At 33.7% G+C, this 19,727-nt stretch overlaps 1 protein-coding gene across 1 annotated transcript; it reads right to left on the minus strand.

Annotated features, from left to right (window-relative positions):
• Nucleotides 1-1,640: 1,640 nt before the first annotated feature.
• Nucleotides 1,641-10,528, minus strand: LOC108722419 (uncharacterized). Its single transcript, XM_018447522.1, has 6 exons — nucleotides 10,088-10,528; nucleotides 7,850-7,895; nucleotides 6,274-6,504; nucleotides 3,287-6,146; nucleotides 2,216-2,447; nucleotides 1,641-2,044 (listed from the first exon to the last, which is right to left on the minus strand). Exons 1-6 carry the CDS (start codon nucleotides 10,142-10,144, stop codon nucleotides 2,036-2,038), a joined length of 3,435 nt encoding a protein of 1,144 aa, XP_018303024.1. The 5' UTR covers nucleotides 10,145-10,528; the 3' UTR covers nucleotides 1,641-2,035.
• Between the last annotated feature and the right edge of the window lie 9,199 nt (nucleotides 10,529-19,727).

Consider the following 19,727-nt stretch of genomic DNA (forward strand, 5'->3'; position numbering starts at 1 on the left):
AATTCTTGAAAACATCTAATATCTAAGAAAATAAAAGTTAAATTCTCTTCTATTTTCTTAAACATCAAAAGGCATCGTTTTATGATATAAAGCTATTAATGCTGTTACAATCTATAACATATCTTACAATATGTATTGTCCCGCAAGTTCAATGCTTACAAATCTGCATTGATTATTATTGATGGCAACATCTATGATTTTTATCATAAACATTAGTTTGATTTACTTGCCAGGTAATATAATAATGTATAGTAGATATAAAACAGAATCCTGTGCAATGATTATATCGGCCTTATAAATGTATAACTCTAAGATTTTATTATTGCGTTTTAATATCACTATTATGCTAACTTCTTCAGCATGATATATTTACTGTATGTGCAATATCATATGAATTATATTCCTTCTCATAAATTTGTAATCTCCTCTCGTGAAAGTAGAATAAAAAGAAATGAAAATAAAAACAAGCACAAAATAAATGTGCTCATGTATGCATATTTATATTTCTAAAGAAAGATATTAGAAATAGAATATCATATATAATTTTAGACTTAAAATAATCGTTGTAAATATATTACTTAATTTAATATGTATCTATTTGTTCCTAATATATTAAATAGAATATGCACCGTGTTAGAATAAATAATTTTTGGTAAACGCTTTGTGGAAACGTGTGTATAGCACACACTAATCACAATTAAATATTTAAGTATGAATTATATTAAGTACAATGCAACAATAAATCATATCAAAAAGATTTAAAATGTATTATATAATGATAGTAAAAGTATTTAAAATGTAAAAGATAAATGATTTTAAAAGATATGTTGCACTAAAAATCGGAAATGTTCTTTGAAGGTTATCGAAGTTTTGAAACTCGAGCTTTACACATTTTGTAAATCTTATTCAGAAATACTTGTTTATAATCTATATATAGTACCGTCTTTGATTGCCCAGAAACTATGGTATTTACGCACACCGTGTTTGTCCCGTTAGAAAGAAGACCATTAAAGGCTGTAATATTTTATCTTAATCTTTAAAAAGTAACTTTAAGTATGAAAACCCTGTAAATCTTATGCAACTGACTACATTCAGTGCATGTTGTTGGTTGTATAGAATGTGGATAGATAGGTATCTTTTCAATCAGTACAAACAAACGGTCTCTAATGGTATTCTCCAAATATGAATTCTTAAAACTTCATAGAGAACAAATAATCAACTGCAATTGATGTTTTCAATGCTTTACACAGTTGTCATATTGGAACCATCCCTATTTTATACGCCTTCAATTTGAGTTCCTGAAGTTTAGAAAGAGATATAAACTAGCGTTCAATGTTTTTTCAAATTGTAGAATCTAAAAGGGATACGATCTAATGTGTATTACACATTAGACACCTTAATTCATTGGTCCATAAAATTTTAAGAACTCTGATTTGCAATTCTAAGAGTTATTAATCTCAATTTTTTTAAAGATGACTGTACAATAGTCTATATAGAAGTATACTCATACAAAATAAGAAAGTATTTAAAAAACGATATACCCATATAAAGTATAAGATGCATATCTTTTTACCCTAGGGCAGGATTCTTACTATACAAACTATTAGTTTCTTATTGAGCATATTTTAGAAATTGTTTGAGTCGTTGTAGGAAGTGTTTGATTACTGACGTTATTTCGACTATACGCTAGTACCTAGATTGATGTTTCTTTTTTTTACATTTTTTAAGATTATGATTGTGCTCTTTAGAGGAAGACTTTACAAAAACATCAATGAAACGAACGTCCGAATCTGGTTAAAGAGCGCTTTCGTGTTCTTAAGAATTATAAATTTTTGATTATTTGGCATACTATACTACGTATATATTGGTATGTAACGATTTCGAAAGTGTGCTTGTAAGTAACCCCAGATATCCGCGTATAGTGTAAATAGTCACAATGCCCCAATTATAATTTCTACCGTGAATATTCTTACTCATTTTGTTTGGAATTCCTAGGAACTTGAAGTTTTTAACTCTTTTTCCAAAACAACATTATTCAAGCTTCCTGCAAAAAGGAAAATGTGACATTAATTATTATACATCAAAAACTACTGAATAACACAATAACTAATTCTAATCATTAATTGTTTCTTCCATGTCAAGATATTTAAACTATTGTCAGAATTTGATGTTATATAGATTAGTTTAGATACAATCTATTTTCTTATATACTTACTTCGGGGAATAGAAAATGCTCACGAGTGGGTTGTGGTTGCTCAAAGGGTGAACTACTCATATAACCAGGTGATGGCGACTCGCTCTTTTCTAACACTGGAGTGATATTTGCATAATTAGCAGATGCCGTTGTGAGAATCCGTCCTTGTTCCACCAAGATACTCCGATCAATCTTATAATATTCCTTTCCGCTACGAGGTCGAAGAGTCGTTGCTACCGTTCTGCCTCCTAATCTATATATACATGATTGTTTTGTGTTAATTGCACAAATAATTAATTTATTAGAAATAACCAATAATTTCATTGTAATTATCCGAACTATTAAAGTCCGAATGAAATCTTTTGTGAAATCAAATTTATTTTGATGTTATAATCATGAATAGAAAAAAAATAAAATAAAGTTTTAAAATAAATAGGTTTTTCATTCTGAAAAATAAATCAACAGAATTTGTATACAAAAAAGAATTTATAGAAATAAAAAATTCAAAAATATTATATATTTCAGAATATTATACAAAGTGTAATTATTGATAAAGTTTCTCGTATGCAGATAAGAGCGACCAAAACTAAATAGAAGTCTGCGATTTTCGCAATAATTAAAATTAATTAATGAGAAATTAATTTATGAAGAGCCGCTAATCAGTGATTATAGCATCCAATTTCTCGGGAAGCAGTAAGAGAAGCGCTCTATTAAAAGCAGTAGGGCGAGCGGCACATTATTATTGACAAATTGCTCTTCCCAAGTTTCGCCGCGCGCCTAGCAATCGTAAACGTTGCTCTATCTCTTGTTGCCGAATTGCGCGAATGCAAGCAAATCTTTATAAATTAATTTCTCATCAATTATTGCGAAAATCACAAAATAGTACACAGCTTTTTTCTTCAGTTTGGTCTGCTCTATTTGCATGCGCTTCGTCAATAATTACTGGGCACTCTGTATATTTCAGAAATTATAAAACATTCTATATAACTTTATGTATTTTAATGAAATTGTACATAAATTAAGAAGTTACAAGATAATAGAACTTCTGCAAGAGTTGCAGCTATATATATATATATATATATAAGAGCCTACCTAAGGCTGTCAGGCGTATCGGACGAAGAGTGTGAGGACAACGACAAAGTTTCGATGTAATCTGACATGTCGGAGGTACCGCTGCTAGTACTTCGTGAATCGATATAAGGTGCATTGGAAACTTCACCGGGGCTGTTGAAGCCCTTTGTGGTCTTCGGTAAACACGTGGGTATGTCGGCCTCCGCAGATGAAGATTTCGTTGGTATCTTGATCTTTTGGAACTGGAAGGAAATTTCACGGAGAGGATCGCTGGACTTAGACTTCCTCGGCAGGCTGCTATGATAGCATGTGGGCGGTGGACTTTTGCTGCAGATAGATAACATATTTTGTTTTACTACCGAGGCGGCGGGTGCCGCCAATGATAACTCAAACTCCACAAACTCTGCTGTTCGGTGACTCAAGGAACCGGTGGAGACGCCAGAATCGTTGCTGCTCGAGGAATCTCTATTATGCCCGGTCTTGGATGGTACGGACGATGAGCGTCGGATCTTAATGAACGACGGCTGAGACGCGACTGTCAATATCTGCCTACTGTCGTGATTACTACTGATCTTGCTTTCGGAGTTGCACGAGTTGTGTGACTCGCCGGTTATCAAAGAATTCTTATCCGCTTCGCTCGAGCACTTGTGGATGGTAAGCGTGGACGGAAAAGTGTGACTCTCGTCGTCCAGGTAATGTGCGGATTCCGCAGAATAAGATCGTTTCCTGAGAAGTATACCTATGCTACCACCAGACTCCGCAACATTACCCACGTCCAGATAACGACGTCTGAGGTACGGGCTGGATAACATTGCTGATCCTGGCACACGATACTCCGAGTCAGAACGCTTCTTATTCACCTCGAGCAACGTGGATCCCGATAACGTCGGATTGCTGGAGCTCTTGATACCACTGCAAAGTCTTGATAAAATCTCCTTTGAACAAGCGTTGTGAGCCGGTTGCATCGGTAAATAAGCGGGGAACGATTTCTTCGGAGTTTGTTTGTCCGGATCCATGACCAAGTAATCGTTTTCTTTTTCCTTCGCGTGACCGCATTTCTCGCAAATCTTCGAAGCATTGTCACTCGACGCTTCGGGCGCTGGTTCTTTCAATTGATCCGCAAATTTCTTAATCTCTTCCTGCGAGATACTACTCTTCGTTAAAACATCCTTGCTGTTCTCGTAATGTTCTAGTGATTGAGTAAAATCAATATTCACATAATTCGCTTGCTTTGCTTCCGGTTGCGTGTCTATTACTGGTTCGACGTTCTCGTAATTGTTCAATTTATTTTCCGCGGCGCAGCCGCAGTTCTCCGTAGCTTTCTCGTCAGTTGAGTCATTTTTATTTACTCTTTTGGCTGTTGCGTAAATGGCAACTTCTCCACTAGCATTTACCACCGGCATTTTGCCTTCACCCGAGAGCTTTACGGGATGAACCGTGACACCGGTAGGTTCAATTCCCGCACCGCGTCGGCAGTAAGGTAGGACAAAGCCGGCCCAGCTCATAACATTGTGACAAGGACATCCCGAAGATCTAGGTGACTGTACTGTGAGTTTCGCGGGACATCCACATCCTTGCAGGACCACAGCCTGCGGCACCTGAGGTGTATCGTAATTAGGATAAGTTTTCGGCAGTGTGAGACATTCCTTTATTTTCCTTGGTGTATCGTAATACTGTTCCGGTTGCGGACCCTGCTCCAATAGCATATGATGTCCCAGAATCGTTTTCGGAATGTCGTAGTTCTCGTAAGGTCCCGCAGCACCGCGTGCTACGGGTTGCTGGGATTGTTGCTGAGATTGTTGCTGACCCTGCTGAGTTGGTTGTTGAGATTGTTGAGGTTTTCGAGCATGCACACAGATTTGCTGTTCGGCAGGCAATGGCATTGGTGGTTTTTTAGATTTCTTGGCAATGACGGACTGGCTGGTTGTTGGCAGTGAAGGTGGTTGGGACGGTTTCGGGGGTCTCGGCGGTAACGTGCTCGGGCTCGGCGACATTTGACGAGCCGTCGACGTCGTCTGCGCCGTCTGAGACTGGGCGGATTTCGACTGCGCACACTGGCATTCGATTTGTTGCGAGCTGGAATAATCACTCTCATGACTGCTGCTGCTGTAGGAGGACAAAGAAAGCCGGTCAAAAGTACGGGGCTGCAAGTGACATAAATTGTTCAACGTGCTCGCAGCAGGGCTGCTTATGCCACTCATAGTAGCCGTGATTAAGGTTGACGATTTCGAAACAGTACCGAGTTTACTGATGCAACTTGCACATCTTTCAAGGCCTGTTGCACCCTGACGAGTGAGCGAACAACTACGCCACTCGCCACCAGGCTGCTGATCAGGTAGCTCCGAAATAGACATCGTGTCTCTGCAGCTGTAATCGCCGTCAAGCTCCGTCTGTTGCCTACTCTCCGCGGATGACCAATACGGCGAGCTCTCATTCTTGCAGCTGTCGCAGTGTTCCTCATATGTCGACATTGAGTATACGGCCGAAGAGAAGAAATCGCTGGCTCTAGTCTCGGCGCGAGAACACTGGCGTCGCCCTGGACTGTCCTGCGTTGACAGTTCTCTACCAAGCGGCGATCGTTTCTTCGTAGTAAGCTTTCCCTCGGCCGCCAAATGCAACGTCTTGACTATGTCATCCCCTTGATCGGTTATTAGAACGTGCAATCCCTCCCCCCGACCACATCTCGAACCGCCCTCAAAACAAAATCTGCCTTCGACTACGCCGTATCGTCGCAGATGCGCAATTTCCCAGATACCGACTAGTCGAGGAGGCACACCGATGGTGATGCAGAAACGACGATCCTGAATATGCAAATGCGCTGGCCCATTAGTGAATTTCGCTTTTGATGGTACCGAGGAGATGAGTATCAAGAATTGTTGATCTGTTGAAAAAAATTGACTAATTAAATATATAAGATAATAATTTTTATCTCAGAATTTTGCATAGCATTCTGCGTATTTTATAATACATATAATGCTTTTCGCTATCTTTCTGTCGTGATAGCTTACCTTCGCCTAAATTATTCGAGATCTTAACTTGCCACTGTATCAATCGCTCTCGCGTATCAAATGCGAGAACGACTGTCACGTCTTGGCAAATTATAGCAATCGTATTGGATTCTTTGTCGAGTGTGAAACCACTCTCCACTCCCAAAAAATGTTGCAAGCTTAGGGACGCTTTTGTTTGGCCTTGCTTGTAACGATCCTTACTGTCCCCATAAAGTTGCAAATGCAAGCAATCTGTTAACGGAAAAAAAATATTCATTTACTTTGCATCTATTTTAACGTTACATAGAATTTCTTTTGCTCATTCCTTTTCTTTAATAAATTAGGAAAAAAAATTTGCTTTCTTATCTGGAATGTGTTTATACGGAACGTATATATTAAATAACTGTTTGATATTTTTATTAATATATATAAATTCAACGTTTTACTAAAAATAAATATTATTTCCCGGTAAATATTAAAGTCATAAAAAACGCATTCCCATTTACAGAAACATTTAACAATACATATCTCGAAATAAATTTCGTCATATGTTTACGTTTTCCTCGTTAAGTCCACCTAAGGAAAATTTATGAAGTGCTTGGATTCTTAGTTCAAAAATATCCTCAAGTTACAGGGATCATGTATTAATGGTTATTGCCAGGAGTAAAGCCGTTCTTGGAAACTTTTTTGTTGCTTTAGGCAGCAACAGATGTGCCAGCTGTCACCCTAGGAAGGTCCAAAGGTGGGGTCCTTTGTACTGATAACAAGCAGGAAGGGTCCTTTATAGGGAGTGAGAAGTGGAACTAATTAATTTTTCGATGACAAATTCCACCAATTTGTAACGAAATGCAAAAATCGGTCTTTCAGATGCTACAGTTAATTTTAAACAAATAGATATCGAACCATTATGCCAACAATATTTCAAATTGAAGCTTTTAATTAACCAATTTAATTATACGGAATCAACTTTGTTATAAAATATACATTTTGTTACAAATATATGTATATTCCCAATGTTGTGTTACTATATCATATAAAATGGAATCAATATAATTTTATTACATGAATTTTAAATCAATTTTGTTTATTTGAAAAAATGGATGACAGCATTCTGTTATAATTCATTTTTATAAACATGTTAACTTGTAACGAGCCAAAACGGTATTTATTCTGCAGTAAATTCAAAAATTTCCTCGACCATAAAACCAAAACAAAGAACATCGTGTAAAAATAGGTATAATCCATTCTGCACAGTTTGCCGAGCAGACAACATAGCAAAGATAAGAGGGGGTCTATTATGCAAATTGCGATACTGCTCGTATCAACATGATAGTAGAAGCAAAACGTAAAAACGCTTTAGGAGAGTATAATATTTCCTGTTTATTATCTTATTGCTCTCTTCATTTCCCTTCTTTCACTCACAACGTAATGCAACCATAATACAACATAAATCTGCATATGCATACCATTAACGCAATCTTATCAAAGTCTCATTAATTAAACAGATTATTATTAACTCGTTTAAGGCAAATGAACGACAAAACAATAAGACTATTGTTAGCAACTGCGTTGTTTAAAAACAAGCGTGAGACTTTACCTGCTACTGGCGATAATTTCCGCATAACGCACCATCTTGACTTCCACTGTAAAATAAATTATATTGTTCACATACATAATTGTATAATACAAAATATTTCAAAATAATTATATATATTTTTTAATATAACTTTGATTTCTTTTTTATCGCATGTATTAAGTTAATATATAAGTGTAGAATACACAAAGCTGTAATAAATATGTTCAAAAACACTATAAAGATATAAGTTTAGGATTTTATTTTAATAAAATTAAATGTTTGTTTTATTGTATGTGCAGTATATTTAGTCATTTCTGCATTTAAATGCAATAACGAGTAATTTGATAATAAAAGTTTCAAATATCATAAAAAAAGATAAATCTGTTTTTAAATAATAATGATACAATTTATTTTTTATTTATATAAAATAAAAAATAAGATAAAAATAATATAATTTAACTATATTACATTTTCAAATAATAATTTCAACTTTAATTATATTTAATTTGATTTTATTATATTTACAATATTAAACTTTATCACAGAAAATACTTTCTTTTCAATCTATAAACATAATTTTTTTAAATTCTGTAATTTTTATCAAGCACGGATGTGATAAAAATTACATGAAATTGCATGAAATTCACGAGGTGAACTTTTTTACGTAGTGCATTCATGATCAAAGTAGAAGAGGCTTCTATATTCTCAAGTATCTTGCTGTATCACCCTCTTATTAGCAAACGAGGATAAGCTTTTTATAGACTTGGATTAGCTACTCCTTACAGCCGTATTCTTAAACAATTTCTCGTTTCAAAAGTCTCTTCAGATATACTTTAAACCGAATATCTTTAAAAAATATTGCAGGATATATCAATGAATAACAACAATAACTGATATTTTAATAAGTAATTTAATAAGTAAAAATTCAAAATTAAAAACAAAAAATATTTACATAATATATGTATAATATTACATAAAATATCTAACTGAAGTTTTTCTTTTTTTCTTATAGAAAAGATAGAAATATAATTCTTAAAAAATTTTATCAAATATGTGTTAAACAGTAAAATCTTACTGCCAGTATAAAAGTCTCTGATAACAGGCATGATAGGCATATTTACACTGATAATGTTTAGACTAACGATCTCAGGAATTACACATTATTCTTACAGAACATCCTTATTAAATCAATAAATTTAACAAACTTAATATTTTTGAAGCTTTACAGTGACAGTAAAATTATTAAAAAATTATGAAAAAAGGTATTACAAAAATTTATTATTTTCGTCATTAATAATTTTTTAAATTTTCGTTAGTTTTAATAGATCTAACATCTAATAGATCTATTAAACATCTAACATTTAACAGTTACATTAATAACAACCTAATTAATAACAATTATCTATTTAATCATATCTCTCTCATTCCAACAAAACATCTTTATTAGATCAACAAGTTTAACAAATTTGATATTTTTAAAGATTTTTCAATGAAGACAGAAAAATTATGAAAAAAAGATGATAAAATATTCTTTATTAAAACTTTTTTAATTTTTGTATAAGTAGATCCAACATTTAACTAATAGATTTAACACCTACATCTAATTAATAACAATTATCTATTCAATATCTAGCATTTATATGTCAAAAATGAATAAATGTGAATAGAATAAATCGGTAAAACGTTCATCCTTTTATCTTCACAAATAAATAACCATGCATGGTAAGAAATACATTAAACAATTAGTAATTACTATGTTCAAAATGTTAATCGTTAGTGTCAAAAATTAAACACGGCATGCCCAGTCCGCTGCACATTTTTTCTGGGGCAGCCTATATAACGCGGAAACTTAACGTACCGTTGGCGCGTCGCGCAAAATACACATACGCACGCTACGCAAACCGCCCCCGTAATCGTTACATAATTTTTATCATGCGCCAGGCGAGTTGTGCACACAGGTGACTCGTCGATAAGCATCGCGCGTCCGGCGCACGTTTCCCGAATTCGCATGCGAGGGGGTGAAAAGTCCTCCTACCCCTCCGCAATGCGTCTCACCCTGCGCGGGGCGTCCAGAGGCATCCCAGAGGCGTCGGGGACGTCGCGGATCACAGGCGAATTCACGCGGGGGACGCATTCGCGCGATTGTCGCGAGTCGGGGGAGGAAAAAAAAATGGAGCACGATCACCGCGCGGAATAAGGGAAGGAGGACTGAAGGGAAGAAGGAAAACGCGATCGACACGCGGAACGCGGAAGACTCACCTTTTTGCCATCGCGAAATTTGACGTTCCCCTCGATAATGCAACTGTTATCCACCATTGTGGAGGATTCGGTCCACAATTGCCGCGCCGTTGCACCGTGACAGCTCTCTCATTACCGCGTTCGATCGCACCGTACGATCGCGCTCCCGTGACGCGACACCATTTGCCCCCGGACCCCACGGTCGACCGGCCAGCCGTGGCCAGCCGTGTACCGCCCCTCTTCTTTCGCTCTGCCGCGCGGCCGGGACGGACGGCAAGTCGTTGCGGCTGCGGCACGGTACACCGAATCACGCGGCGAAATCCATACTGCTGACTGCTGAGAGGGTCAGCCCCGTGCGCGGTGCGCCTTCCATCTTGACAGTGTATCGGCCCGCCGCGTCGTGCGCGCCGAGAAATCCCGAGGCCGCCGAGGCCGCCGAGGAACGCCTAATCATTGCGCAAAACAGGGGAGGCAAACTCCCATGTATTACTTTTGCACCACCGTTACTGACGCCATCTAGAAATTGATTATTGCATCGATGGGATACTATTAAGAGGATCCTAAAACCGTCTGTATTACCGATTCAGTAGAACTTATATATAACGACTACGTTTACACGCCCTGGTGTAAAACCGTTTTAGTTAAAACTGGTGTTAGATATTCTGTTAAACAACCTTGATACATATGTTATTAAAACCGTTTTAGTAATACCAAACCTCTTCTGAAACAGGTTTGGCACATTACTAAATTGTTTTAAGAAAGCCGTGTAAACGGTCTTCATCGATTTAACGTATCAAAATTCGATGTTACCAATTTTAGACGTTAAGGTTAAGAAATGATAAAGGATATTTCGTCTCAGGTTCCGTATCAGGTTATATAAATTTTTGGTGGAGGTAAAATACGCCTAATCGTGTAAACAGGCACCAACACCGGTTTTAACTAAAACGGTTTTTATTTTTGCTAAAACCACTGGTTTTTACCAGTACGTATAAACGTAGTCAATGATTTATATGTCATTGACATATCACCTATATACACTACTGCATTAATATCGCACGCATACATGCGTACAAATTTTCTAGTAAAGCCTGATCTATAATGGCCGTAATCGTTAACTTATGCCGGTGCCGGTAAAGTTCAACCATAGGATTTCAATGCTTTCGTTCATACTAACTTGCCGTATTAGTATGAACGAAAGCATTGAAATCCTATAGTTGAACTTTACCGGCACCGGCATAAGTTAACGGTTACGGCCATTATAAATCTTTTATACTTAAGTATCTAAACGTAATTTTGTTTATGTAATCCTTAGTCTAATCTAACTCAAGATTGTATTATAAAAAAAAAAACAAAGTAATAAAACTTGCATATGAAGCAAATGTTGTTGCGAGTCGACGTCAGAAGCCAATAAAAACAAAACTTTAATTTTCCAACTTTTTTTCATTTTTGACGTAAAGTCGACCGGTCTGAACTACATTATTCCTTATACTCTAATTGTGGAGAAGGATTTTTAAATTTGTATATAAAGGTAGTTAAAAAAATACTTATTTGAAAAATAATTGATAAAACAGACGACTTTAGAATATCCCCTTAAAATATTTAGACACGGAAATATTTTTTAAATAGAATATTTTTATCCTATTTTTATTTTAAACCAATAAAAGATAAAAAATTTTATTATTGTATTAATAAGAACAGATAACAAATTTTGGTTATGATTATTATATTTGCAATTTGATTATTAAATTATAATTCGTATATTTTGGCTCAAGCTCGAGGCAACATGGCTGCCGCGAGTCTCAGCGCCCTCGGCGGGCGTCGCGCAAAGCGACAGGATTAGTAACTGTATAGTGACAAAGAGGTCGCGTCCGTTGGTAACATTGCGCGTGGTCAAATCCATCTGTGTGATGACAGTTTCGAGTGTAGTGACAGCCGCGTATCACCGCGTATGCGCCCGTCAACCGTTATAGCCCGTTGCTCCGCGTTCGCTTAGCTTGAGTTTCTCGGTCAGCCTGGTAGCATTTACGGCGCGCGGACGAGCATCGTCGGGGCAAGCGGCGACACGAGGTAAGCGATTTGCGGAAATACTTGGCGGGACCAGATGGCTGCGAAAAGCGGCCGTCCACCTGTGCGACCACCAGTTTGTTTGCTAACACGGCTACGAGGTCGCATATCCCTTTCCGGTTACATGTGCTAGTTGAACCGCGCGACTCGGTTTATTATTATTATTATCATCGTCGTCGTCGTCTCTCTTTCTCTCTCTTTCTCTCTCATCATCGTTTTTCGCCACTTGTTCGCCTTTGAGGGAACGGCGGCACTTTCACACAAGTATACCGCGTCCGTCAGCGTTCGAGGTTGCTGTCTATATTAATTGAAGAGCCGCGAAGGTGGGCGGCAGAAGTGGGTGGAAATTTCAAGAGGGGAGAATTTCTCCTGTATTAATTTTTCTCAAAGTCAGCGGGGGTAATTGAGAAAAATTGATCTTGTCGGGGAGATGAAAGAAAAGTGCCTGTCCCTCTGGAGGAATGAAGTCACCTTTGGCGATCGGTTACTACCTGTCAGGTATTGGAAAAGATAAATATTTGTGGTTTTGTAATGTGCACCTGCGAGAAAAAAAAGCGAATCTCGTCGAAGATAATAACAGAATGAAAACCAAAGACAAGATTGTCTTTTATTTATGTAATAGAGATATTTGTATAAGATATTTATGTAATAGAGAGCTTATCATTTAGTATTATTTTGTAATAATAAAATTAGTAATCAATGATTAATCGTCATTAATAAAAAAATCAATATATATATATAAATTAGTAATTAATAATTTTAATTCACTCCAGAAATTAGAGAAGAAATCAAGATTTGTCAAAATCATTTGATAACAGAGTTTTCTCTGAAGTACGTTTCCCTTAAAAGTGTGTAGGAAAAAACAATTAATTTAACGAACCTTACATCAGTTTTGTTTCTATACAAAATTTTAGAGAATGACATAAAATATTTTTCAATAAAAATATACTATAATTATTACCAGATTATTATAAATATTATTAGAATTTAAACAATTACAATTTGTATTAGACCGACGAGAATAAATCAATTAAAAGAAATAAACCCATTTTCTCGGTCGAATCTTACAAATATTTCAGAATTTATAATATTAAATATTTTATTAAAGTTAAAACATATATAATTTTTTAAAGAGACTTTTTGTCTCACAAATTAATTTTAACAGACTTATCATATATTGATTAATGTAAATATAATAATACAGCGTATAAGATAAACAGGGGCGCAATTTTTCAATAATCCTTATATAATTTTCTTCGTTTTATTTCCATAGTTATAATGATTTTATTCGATTATATGTAGAACACGAAAGTATAACGTTTTCCAGCTATTACAGGTATGATGACCTCAAAATATTCTCGTTCTCTACGACGATAAAATTAACGTGCCACCGCGTGAGAAAAGGAACGAATATAATGTAGCAGGACTCTAATTTCTTTCATTTCGCGTGCTATTACGAAACTGGAAGGTGAAACGATATCAAACTACGCGAAAGTCGCACGGTAGACTGCCTTAAAATCATGCAGGATCATAAGGACCAAGCTCGAGCATTCCTTAAGTTCGAAACACTCGATGCTTTACCGTTCGCTCGTCTTTCTTCCACACTTCGTTAAATCTCTAATTAGTTAGAATCACCTTTCGAGGCGTGAAAGGACTTGTGTTGTATACGTTAAATGATCCTAATGGAACGCGTAGAAGTACTCGCGAAAGTACACTTTTTAATCACGACTTTACAAGCTCGGAAACTATTGGTTCATAAAAAATTTGATTAATCACCATCGTTTGTAGAAATTTTATAATTAAATTTTTTTTCGACATTTTTTAAGTCCCTCTAAAATGAAACCTTTATTAAAATAAAATTACACGAAGTTAACTCTCTCTCTCCTCTCTCTCTCTCTCTCTCTCTCTCTCTCTCTCTCTCTCTCCTGCTAATAAAATTATTTTTTATTATTTAATTCCAAGGTATAATATTTCTAATTGTAAGTGAAAAGGAACATTATAAATCTATTTCTGATCGAATTAAAATAAAATGTAATTAAACTGCGTTTTTAAATGTTTTGTATCACGCATTTTTAAGTGTCTTGTATCACTCCAGCAGTGGGCGGTGCATCTGGACAATTTTAGGATGCCTGTCGCTTTATTTGGGCAACGATACTGAACACTCATCAGTGAGACTCGGAAGTAGGCGACCTTTAACGCTAAATGTCGGTGTGAATTACGGGTCAATAACTCGGTACCGGATGCCTCTTCGTTTTCATCGTATTGTATTTTCGCGCGGAAACTGAAAATGAGTCGATTACGCCACACATGAGCCTTATAAATAATTTGAATGCGACCTAGAAATCTTCCATTACTGTAATTTAATCTTTTATCGTTACAGTCATAGTCCCGCATGTTAGTCTTTTTCCCTTTTTTACACTCAATCAATAATAATCAAGCAAAGATTGCTTTGTATTTCTGTATTTTATTATACTGAGAAAGAAAAATTGTTCGTTTGACTAAATTAATTTAGTTTGTCTTTATTTCTTTCGATAAAGAATATATATATGTATATATATTTAAATCAAACATATTATATTTGACTTAAATACAATTTATAAAATATTTGAGAAAAATAATATATACAAATATTATTTAGAAAACAGAAAATACTTTTAAAGAGAAATTACATCTAAAAGTAATATGAATATATGTATGTTATTATTCTGTCTATACAAAATGATATGTATTATCCTTGAATAAAATGCATGTAGAAAAGTAAATGGAAAAGTGACACGCTTTTGTATACACACATTGAAAGATTAATTTGAAAATTGATCAGATATATTATCGAAGAACAACTCAATGCATATGAAAATTTATTTAAAAAAACTTGATATCGAAGACAGTAATACATATACTTCCAGTTATATTCAATTGAACTCACATAGTAAGTCGCGTGGGATGTACTTCGAGCCATAACTAGAGCAGATAAAATTTGTCTGCAATTACCTATATGTTTACGTGTATTAGTACGATAGCGTTGCTGATAGTATAAAAAATATGAAAACAATTTTGTCTCTTTGTCTCGCATAAATCTTACCTTCTAAGTATTTTATTTGGCCAAGTATTTATTTGTATTAGAACAATTCCATTTATTGTATGTTATGTTCATGAATATTGTTATTAACATAAATTTTTATAAAAATCAATATCCTAGCTTTCTGAATTTATCGAACTTCTTTTTGATGGTAAAACGGTATGTCTAGTGGGAATGCACCGACCTTCCAAAGTCGGTTTAGTGCGAAAATAACATCAATTTTGCAGAAATGTCATACCTAGGTGTGTCTACACACGTACACACACAAATGAATCATCAGGCTTCATGGAATACTTTGAGATATAATCTTTTTATTAAAGTGTATGCATTTATAAAAAAGATTAATTCCAATGGTCGAGCGGAAATAAAAATATCAATAATTGTATACGACACGTTTTTATGCATCTATTGTAAAACTGATTTGAGACACAGACGTTTCTGTTATGCCTCAACTTAATTATGTGATATTATTTTTATCGGAGATAAAATGAAATGTCATTATTTTCTGGTACGTGTTGACTATACATTTAAAGAATGTAGAAATATAAGAGCATACATTAATAAATTTCAAAAGAATTGAAAAGAAAAATTTAGATAATCGGGAAATGTTTTTTGTTCAACCTTTTAGATAAATAATATTAATTGGTAACATGCTGAATAATATTTGTTTTTATAAATTAATGTAATCATTCTACTTTTCGTTTTCATATTCAATTAAAACGCAAAACTCTGAATTAAAATATATGTACTAAAACCAGAGTAAACGTATATTTATCATTTATACATATATCATTTATACATATAAAAAAAAGGTAAATAGAGATGTATCGTCTGTGGGTTACGGACTCTCCATACGTTAATTTTTTTATCTCGAGTTCTATGTGGCGTACAGCTATTTCAGCTGTACATATTACTCCATGGAGATTCTTATAGATTATTAAAGCCGCGTATTTCAAGTGTACTCAATTTTTCCTAAAACTTTTCTGTAAAAGGACTGAGTCTTCGTATCCCTTTATCATACAAGCGACGATATTATCATACACATAAGTGTTTCTGGCCACGTAAGCGGTATAAAATTCCAGGGATAGCATTATATAATTGGCAATTTCCTGTAGATGAATGAATATACTTATGAATGAAAAAAGATATTTTACTTTATAATTTAGCAGAATCGCAATTTAACTTTACTTTCGAAGAAAAAAGTATTTCTGAATAATTTTTCTTGCAATCTTTTTTTTTTCTAATTATTAACTTATGATTTCATTGACATAGCCAATACGTGCAATAATGATAATATCTTATTTTAATAAATATCCAATAAAATAAGACTATAGAAGAGCTATTAAATGTTGTAAGGATAAAATGTGATAACAATAAGTATAGGAAGCAATATAAACGCGTTAATAAAATTAAATTATTAATTGAAATTGTACGAATTGAATTATTGAACTCCGCTTCGAGAATGTAATATTTTATTAATATTGTTGCCGGTGAAAAAATATATATTTATTACAATGTATATGTAAAAATAAATTATTCGTTACTCATCCAATATGAAGTGACTATGAGTAACAATACAAAAATGATAAGTTTGTTTTATACGTTCACATTTCTATTTTCTCGCAGCCAACATTGTTTCGATTAAAAAAAAATACACAAAAGGGCTGCAGATAGGCTTCGTTTAGGTCTAAAGATAAGTTTAGATAAAGAAAGGTCTCAAGATTACGAAAAAAATATTTTCTGATGATGAATCATTTTGCACAGGATAGACCGAAATTACACCGTGATATAATCTAGGAAGACTATTGCGGCGATGAATGATGATATTGATGACGAATACACGTTACTAGGAAAATATGTTACATGGTTATCGTTATATTATTATTGTAAAGTGATAAGGTAAATGTACCAGTTAGTGGACATGACCCAATTATTGAAAATGAGAAAAATTTTTAATATTAAGTTTTTAATGATACAACACATTTAACTCTAAATTTGTTATTTATAAAAATTTAATAACGAATTTATTTAGAGTCGTACATATTATTAAAAGCTTAATTTAAAAATTGTTTTTATTTTGTCCAATAATTGTGTTATATCCACTAACTGTCATATTTACCTGTGCATTATTTTACGAAGAGTTCTTTAACTGAAAAAATATTGTCTATAAAAATATCTTTCTATAAAAAGTTATTTTATTTTTAATTGATAAATCTTTAAACTCTGATTTCGCAAATTACATAGGTAGTGTTACAAAAAATAATTTCCAATTTGTCTGTTTAAGCTAAAAATAGAATTCTAATTGTAAAAACTCTACTTTCTGTATCTTCGTACATTTCTTTACATAGGACTTAGATAGATGATATAATTTTTCCAATGTATGTATGATAAGAGAATAAATGATTTTTATATTTTCATTTGCGAAGTTTTTGTCAAATCTAAATTGTTTTTCTGAGACTTCGACGATTAATTTTAATCATACTTAAAAAATTAAAAAAGGACGTTAATTGAAGTACTTCGAAGTACAATTAAATATCATCTTATTTTTTAAATAATATCAAGTAAATTTAGTAATATAAATTAATATTTAAAATGAAAGAGCTTCATGGTCCTTCGATAAACATTTTTTGCCAAAGATATTAATTAAAATTCCGTACTAAAAAATTAATTGTTTTTCATTTATAAAAGAATTTCCAAAATGAAAAAATACGATGTTTATGAAATTATGTAGTCGTAAAAAGATTGCGATAAAAACATCCTGGAAAATTTCTCAAAATTTTTTCGGTGGAGTGATTATATTTTTGAAAAGACTAATGATTAAACCTCTCTCTTTCTCTTTCCTTTTACATTTATTTTTATTTTTACTTGTACAATCATAAGTAAACTATTATACAAAGAAACAGTTTGTGCTCTGTAGTAATTGAAACAATTTTATAAGTTTCTTAACATTATTTTGAACAATACTAAAATAAATATCAAAATGTCTGACGAACGCAAGATCAAGTCACAATTTTATAAAAGAAGCGAAGAGGACCTCTTTATTATTTATAAATTAAAATATACTTGAATACGAAGGGCAGGAAATCGAAAGAATTTTTGAAAATTTGTATTTAAAATTTTTATACACATTTTTGACATTTTATTTGTCGAGAACGCCCAGTGCTCTCGATCACCGACTGCACGTACTCGGTATCCTTTTATTTATTTGTCAGGAGACGGACGTCGCTGCGCATGTGGAGCATCCTGGCCTGCGCGGGCTGCATCGACCCTCAAACCCATTTCGTACTCTCCAGCAGTACATGCCTAGCCGGATCCCATCGTGCCGGGATAATCGGGAAATAAGTGAAACGATATCGTATCGAATTAGCACGTTAAGTTCACCGTTTAACATTTCGTCTTCGAAGAAATCAGATATAGAGAGAAAGAAAGAGAGACCTGCATGTCTTGATAAGCCGGAAAAGGAGTCGCGGACATCCGAGCATTTCTGATTACGTTATCTACCTTACCAAAGTATAAGCACTGATACAACTTTCGTTGATTTATTTTTTCAGGACATCTCTTGTCAAAAATTAAAAGTTAAACAGCACATTGCGACCATAGATTTGGTCTCGCGAGAGTGACAAAAAAGAGTTCTTTGACATTTTGTGTGTGCATTAAAAAGAAATATTAAAAAATATGTGGATGTTGCTTAATTCTTTATCATTAAAGAAAGACAAAATAATAATTAGAAACGTTTTGTCTTCCTTTTTATATTTTTCTCTTCATCTAGCTTTATTGTTTCGAATGTTAAAAATTAGTGCTATATAAAATGTAACACTAAAGTTAGTTTATTTGATTTGAGTTATGATTTACTTTAGATATATTATGTACAAAAGTAATTTGAGTTTTATCAAGTTGTTTCAGTATAACGTAATATAATTTAATATTTATTATTCAAGTAATGGGTGATTTATGGATATAATTCAGTCATTTATAATTGCAGAGACAAGCTTTAAATCCTGTCACTATATCGTAAACTGTCCGAGAAACGGTATCCCACAAGAAAATACTAAATAATGAATTTTAATTTAACCAAGATTAAATGAACAATGTTTTTTATTCCGCAATTTGAATTATTTTAATTAACAAAATGTATTTGATATAATTTCTATCATTCATTAAATCAGCAATTATCATCAAAAATTATTAAAATATATATTGTATTTATTATTTCATTTGTTTTAAAAATTAAATCGTTTAATAATGAAAAAATTAATACAATTAATGAATTTAATGAAATGCTTCGCGAATTATTTTAAGTGAATTTATTATTAACAAATGAATTTATTTTAAGCTCTTTCGCTGAAGTCGTTGTGCTCTTGTTTTTTTTCAACACGTAAATGGTTTAGCAACAACTTTCGTTAACGTTCTCATTATATTCGAACTGTGCTGTATATAGGTCAGTAATTTGCCCGATAATAACTTGAAATTTTTACAACGCAGCAATTCTGACGCAAGTGTTCATCGGTCTCAGTTTGC

The sequence above is a fragment of the Mycetomoellerius zeteki genome, unplaced genomic scaffold (assembly GCF_001594055.1).
Source record: "Mycetomoellerius zeteki isolate Tzet28-1 unplaced genomic scaffold, Tzet1.0 scaffold202, whole genome shotgun sequence".
In the NCBI taxonomy this organism is placed as follows: domain Eukaryota; kingdom Metazoa; phylum Arthropoda; class Insecta; order Hymenoptera; family Formicidae; genus Mycetomoellerius; species Mycetomoellerius zeteki.